General features: G+C 38.8%; 3 protein-coding genes across 3 annotated transcripts; 1 reads left to right on the plus strand and 2 right to left on the minus strand.

Moving 5' to 3' along the window:
- The first annotated feature begins 627 nt into the window (after positions 1 to 627).
- Positions 628 to 1,833, plus strand: LOC106297918 (probable disease resistance protein RPP1). The gene has a single exon (XM_013734053.1). The coding sequence runs from the start codon at positions 628 to 630 to the stop codon at positions 1,831 to 1,833; it is 1,206 nt and encodes a 401-aa protein (XP_013589507.1).
- Positions 1,834 to 2,658: 825 nt separating this feature from the next.
- Positions 2,659 to 4,514, minus strand: LOC106297041 (disease resistance protein RML1B-like). Its single transcript, XM_013733321.1, has 2 exons — positions 3,943 to 4,514; positions 2,659 to 3,626 (listed from the first exon to the last, which is right to left on the minus strand). Exons 1-2 carry the CDS (start codon positions 4,416 to 4,418, stop codon positions 2,828 to 2,830), a joined length of 1,275 nt encoding a protein of 424 aa, XP_013588775.1. The 5' UTR covers positions 4,419 to 4,514; the 3' UTR covers positions 2,659 to 2,827.
- Positions 4,515 to 4,867: 353 nt separating this feature from the next.
- LOC106297919 lies at positions 4,868 to 5,341 on the minus strand. The gene has a single exon (XM_013734054.1). The coding sequence runs from the start codon at positions 5,339 to 5,341 to the stop codon at positions 4,868 to 4,870; it is 474 nt and encodes a 157-aa protein (XP_013589508.1).
- Positions 5,342 to 5,800: the final 459 nt, after the last annotated feature.

Consider the following 5,800-nt stretch of genomic DNA (forward strand, 5'->3'; position numbering starts at 1 on the left):
AGTCAAACATAGAAATTAGCAACTTATAAAAACAAGGAAGACTTGACTAAAGACTTTGAATTGACCAAAAATCATAAATGTCTTGACTTGACCGAAATTGAAAGATTGTGGTCGCCAAACTCTTTGGCTGATCTCGTGCTTCCACATGGTCGACAGTCTCTGAATTACCGTCAGATTGATATATTATACGACCATCACTTATAATTTCTTGTTGGGCCTTTCTTTCTTTGGGCGGATACATGTTCATAAACACATTTGCAATATACTTCAAGCTCATCTCGATTAATCGCAAACCCATAAGCCAAAACTTCTTAATTTGTTTCTGCTGCTGATTCGTGGCGCATCACCATTGGTCTCCTATCTTCCCTACGAAAACTTGATTTATCCCAGTGTGACGGCTTAATGAATCTTCAAATCTATATATCAGAAACGACAGTCCTTCCAGAATCCAGACTCAGGCAACGCCCGCAAATCATATTGACGCTTCCCAGAGCAGTAAAGCCACTAACTTCTCTTGCAAACCTATCCATAGAGGGGAGAATACACATCGAGTTAACACATCTCAAGGGTAAAGCAGAGCACCTCTCTTTTATACCCGAGAAACAAGTCTTTGATGATGAATTGCTAATGACGCCAAAGGACCTATCACCGACAATCCCAAGCTTCCATGACTTCGAATCGCTTAGCATCAAGCGGTTTAGCTACACAGAGGATAATGCCCCCTTCAGTTGCATTAGCTTCTCGCGTTTCCCTTGCTTGAAAGAGTTGATCCTAATCAACTTGAACATCCAGATAATCCCAGAAGACATTGGTCTACTGCACTCACTAGAGAAACTAGACCTCAGCGGAAACGATTTCGTCAATTTACCAACATCAATGAAGAACCTTTCTAAGCTGAAACACGCCAGGCTCTCCAACTGCGTCAGACTCGAGGCGTTACCGGAGCTGGCAGAGCTGCAGAGTCTCAATCTCTCTGGCTGTTCCAGCCTCAAATCACTACTGGAACCTCCACAATCGGTTCAAGAAGTAACCACATACAGTTTGCTGGAGCTTGAGATAGACAACTGCACGGAAGTTAAATCATTTTCACATCAGCTTAGTCATTTCACTAGATTAAAATATCTAAACCTCAGCAGCAACGACTTTGAGTCAATCCCTGAAAGCATCACAGAGCTTACATCTCTGGGAACACTCCACCTCAACAACTGCAAGAAACTCAAATCAGTGGAAGATCTCCCACAGAGCGTCGAGCATCTATATGCACACGGATGCGATTCCCTGGAGAATGTCACTCTTTCCCCAAATCATTCAATCAAACACCTCGATCTTAGCCATTGCTTCAGTCTGCAACAAGATGAGCAACTCATTACTCAGTTTCTAACCGAAGAGGTAAGCTCCGTGCAACGATCTATATGCTTACCGGGAGCTAGAATCCCCAGATATTTTGAGAATCAATCATCAGGAAGATCTACGACGATCAGCCTATCACCGATTAGGTTTAAGCTTGCAGCTCTAGGTTTCGCTGCATGTATCATGGTTTCTTGCGAGAGGTCCGTCTATCTCCAATTTCCGGCGTTTAGTTACGATTGGAGCTACGAAAAAGATGATGAAGTGATTCGGATAAACCTGAGACCAAATCTCTATGAATCGGAGATTGAGGAAGAAGAGACGATGGCATCGCATCACCTGGTTGTCATCCACGTCGCGAGTTGCGTAAAAAACGAGAGGATTGAAGAGTTGCGACTCGAGTCCCATCTTCAGTTTCCAGGCGAGTTTCGGTTTCCACCCGCCGATATAAGAGCTTGTGGAATTCGAATGATTTACGAAGACTGACGGCCAGTAGATAACGGTTTAGGCTTAGCCCGGTTATATTAAGTACGGTTCGTTTGGGTTTTTGGATTTTGACAAAAAAAAAAGGGTTGTCTTTTAGGCTCATTGGAGTTTTATATATGTTCAGTCAGGTTCTTGTAACTATGTCAAAATCTATTTTAAATCCAAATTTATTTCAAGTTTGATTAATAATATTTCAAGTTTTAGATATTGTATCAAAATAAAGATGAAATTGAGTTTTGAACTTTTTATTCACAATTAAAATATTAAACTAATTCAGATATATAGACTCAAATTTTCAAAAAAATTTTTTGGCTTTTTAAAATTTTTAAATACTTATTTGGATATTCAAATCTGAAATACAATCTTAAAAACCCTATTCGAATAATTTTACAGATTAGACTAGATAGAAATTCAGTTTTTTCGATTTAAATTTGGTTGGAATCTCAAATTAATTAAAAATACTAAAATATTATTTATGTCGTCATCAACTTAGTTTGGCATATATTAGTCGAAAGGGTCAACACCAACTATACATGGTGTGTAATGCAAGATATTACTTGTGTGGTGTGTAATGTAAAATATCTAAAAAAATGTATTTCATGAAATATTTTTTTGACTTTGTACTATAAATAAAAAGGTTGGAGTGTGTTGTAATCCAAGCCAAGTGAGTTGATTAATCTAGAGTCTATCAGAATCATTTGTATTATCTTTGAATGTTTTTAATAAAATAAAAGTTTCCTTCTTATAAAATATTGTTTCTCCACTTAAATTTTTTATAGATATACCTTTGATTTTAAACACCTTCTTTGCGGTTGTACTACTATGTGTTCGTAAATTTGCATTTGTCTGCTTTCATTATCTATGCTAAAGATTTGACAAGAAAGTTGCATACAAATTCAAAAGAGACCAGTTCATAGTTAAACATGTGAAACCATACATCATGACAACCGCATAAACCCATTTGATTTTATTAAATCTTCTTCATCGAATTAACCTACTCCTCATTTGCTCTTGCGTAGGTTTTCTTCATTACTTCCACTATAGATTTCTCTTGGTCGCCTTCCAGTTTTTCCAGCTCCTCCTCCCAAGTCCTTTCATCCTTGCCATGTAAAGACGAACCTAGGATTTGAAGAGTCAGGGGAAGGAAACAAGCAATCTGAACAGCACGAAGAGCAAGTGATTCAAAACTAGTAGAAGGGTGTTGCTGCTTGAAAGCATATCGGGAGAAGAGTTGGAGAGCTTCGTCGTATCTTAGAGACTGGAGTTCATAGACATGCTCCACACCAACTTCATCTAGTAAGCTCTTTTCCTGTGTAATAAAGATGACTCTGCTTCCTGAACCAAACCAGCCAACGATCTCTGCTATGTCCTTTAACTGTTGGAGGTTATCCACGCAGTCAATCACAAGCAGACCTCTTCGCTGTCCAAGCGCTGACTTGATTACAGCAGTTTGAGCGTCTTCTTGAATCTCTCCCGATGTGAACGTTTCTTGATGGTCTTGGTGATAGTTCTTTTCGGAGTTGTCTACAAACATATGGACATGGAAATTGACAGACATTTCTTCGTATGCGTATCTTGCTAGTGTCGTCTTGCCAACGCCTCCTGGACCACATATACCGACCAAGCGGACTTCCTTGTTGGAATTTAAATCCAGCAGCTCATATAATGCATGCATATGACGATCCATTGCAACAGGTCCATCCGCTTTGATTGTGGATGGACTGATCGGCTTATTTGAAATCACCAGTGATATTTCATTTGTAATCAGATCGACCATTTCTGCTTCTCTGCTCCTGTGATTGAATAATAGGGAAAATACCATGAAACGAAAAGTTTATAGGATACTATATAAGTGAATGAAAATCTTGCATCGATAGTTGGAGAAATGAACTAATTTGTAAGAAAAAATAAACCACAAATATTTTTGTTGCCTATTCTTTTGAACTAGAAGCTAAGTTGTATGATAGGCTCAAAATTTGGCATGGTATCAGAATCATCGGATATTGAGCTACCATATGGATGATGTTCTCACAATTACTCAGAAAGTGTATAATGAATGAAAGTCTAACATCGCGTTCGGTCATATATTGTTATAAAGAAAACATTTACCAAAAACGTGAATCCAGGCCGGATATACCGGTGAGTTTGGTAAGAACCCTCCTCCATGATTGAACCTTCTCAGCTGAATACTGTTCACCAAGATTTCTAAAAGGTTCTGCGTATTCTCCGGTTTGTTTTCTTATATTCGAAGTTTCCACTCCATAGAAGATGAGTAGGACGGAGAGTTGATCTTCATCGTGCAAGTTTAGTATTGTTTGGAGTTCGTTCAGGCATAAAACAGAGGTTGGATAGCTTTCGGAGACCACCACAACGGCTAGTTTTGAATCTCTAATACATTTGCTTAGGTCAGAACCCGAAGATGAGACTCCCTCCTCTAGTTTTTCATCTTTGTAATAAGTTGTAATGCCTTTTTCTGACAAGGAACTGAAAAGATCCGTTACAAAAGTTTTGGCGGTGTCTTCTTCTGAGCTGAAACTTAGGAAGACATCAAACTTGGGAATAAAAGATGAAGACGAGGCAGACATTTAGCAGAGTGATTGAGATTACTAGAGAGATGGGAGTTACTGAAATCTCAAAGGAAGAAGAGACGCAGTTTCGAGCAGAGGAACCAACCACCCCAGTTGCACATAGTAATTAAACGTTGTTTTCTGTATTAAATTTCATATTGCTGTTTAATTTCAAATGCTTTGAATAAAGGTGAACAGACGTTTTTGGCTTTGTACATTTGTAATGCACCAAAACGTCAAAAGGAGCACGGGACGCAGTTTCGAGTGAAATGCTTTAAATAAAGGTGAACAAACGTTTTTGGCTTTGTACATTTGTAATGCACCAAAACGTCAGAAGGAGCACGTGACTCATTTTTTTTTTTTTTGAATGAATATAAAATTTTATTCAATCAAAACTTTGTACATCAAGTGCTTCTATTTTGTTTCTAAGAAATTTCTATATTCTAGATTCTATGAAAGATCTCTCTTCATGGTGGTGTGTCTCTTGTTGCAAACCAAGTGATTAAGCTCTCCTCAAGATACTTTTGCCCCAGCCTTTTTACTGAGAGTAACTCGAGTCTGATTGTTTTATCTACAAACTTGGTGATGACACTGGCAGTTTGCGGCTGTTCTCCATGTCTACGGGCATTTCGCTCTCTCCACAGCGCATGTACCGTAGCTAGAAAGGTGTAGCGGATAAGGAACTTCTTCATCGGTGGTAAGCTTGTGTTGGAGATGATCTCTACAATGTCGTTCCAAGATGTAGTGAACGCATTTTGGAGAATCCCACCAGCCAATGATTTCCATATTTGCTTGGAGTAGTTGCAGCTGAAGAAGAGGTGGCGGCAGGTTTCGTCAGCTGCATCACAGAGCACACAGGTTGTGTTTGCTGTAGCGTTCCACCGCCCCTTCAACCACCCCACTTGCACATAGTAATTAAACGTTCCACCCCACTTGCACATAGTAATTAAACGTTGTTTTCTGTATTAAATTTCAATTTCATATTGCTGTTTAATTTCAAATGCTTTGAATAAAGGTGAATAGACGTTTTTGGCTTTGTACATTTGTAATGCACCAAAACGTCAAAAGGAGCACGTGAAGTCAACAAAAGGTTGCTCTATCAGTTTTATTTCTTTATTCTAAGTTGTAGAAGTCGGAAAACCGGACTGACATAAATGATAGAATAAAAGCGATGTTAAGGAAATAAACGAATGTAAAAAGACGAATACAAGAACGATAAGAAATCGTATTCGCAAAGAGACATGGAGTCGAGATATGATATCTTTCCTTAACTCAAAATATTCGCTCCGTTAGTGAGACGGGACTGTACGAATATAGAGTCCCAGGATACAACCATGGCAGACGAATCACGCCTCACTCGTGATTGTCCTATCGAACTATAAACTCTACGAAACACTCTC

This window comes from Brassica oleracea, chromosome C6 (genome assembly GCF_000695525.1).
Source record: "Brassica oleracea var. oleracea cultivar TO1000 chromosome C6, BOL, whole genome shotgun sequence".
Classification (NCBI taxonomy): Eukaryota; Viridiplantae; Streptophyta; class Magnoliopsida; order Brassicales; family Brassicaceae; genus Brassica; species Brassica oleracea.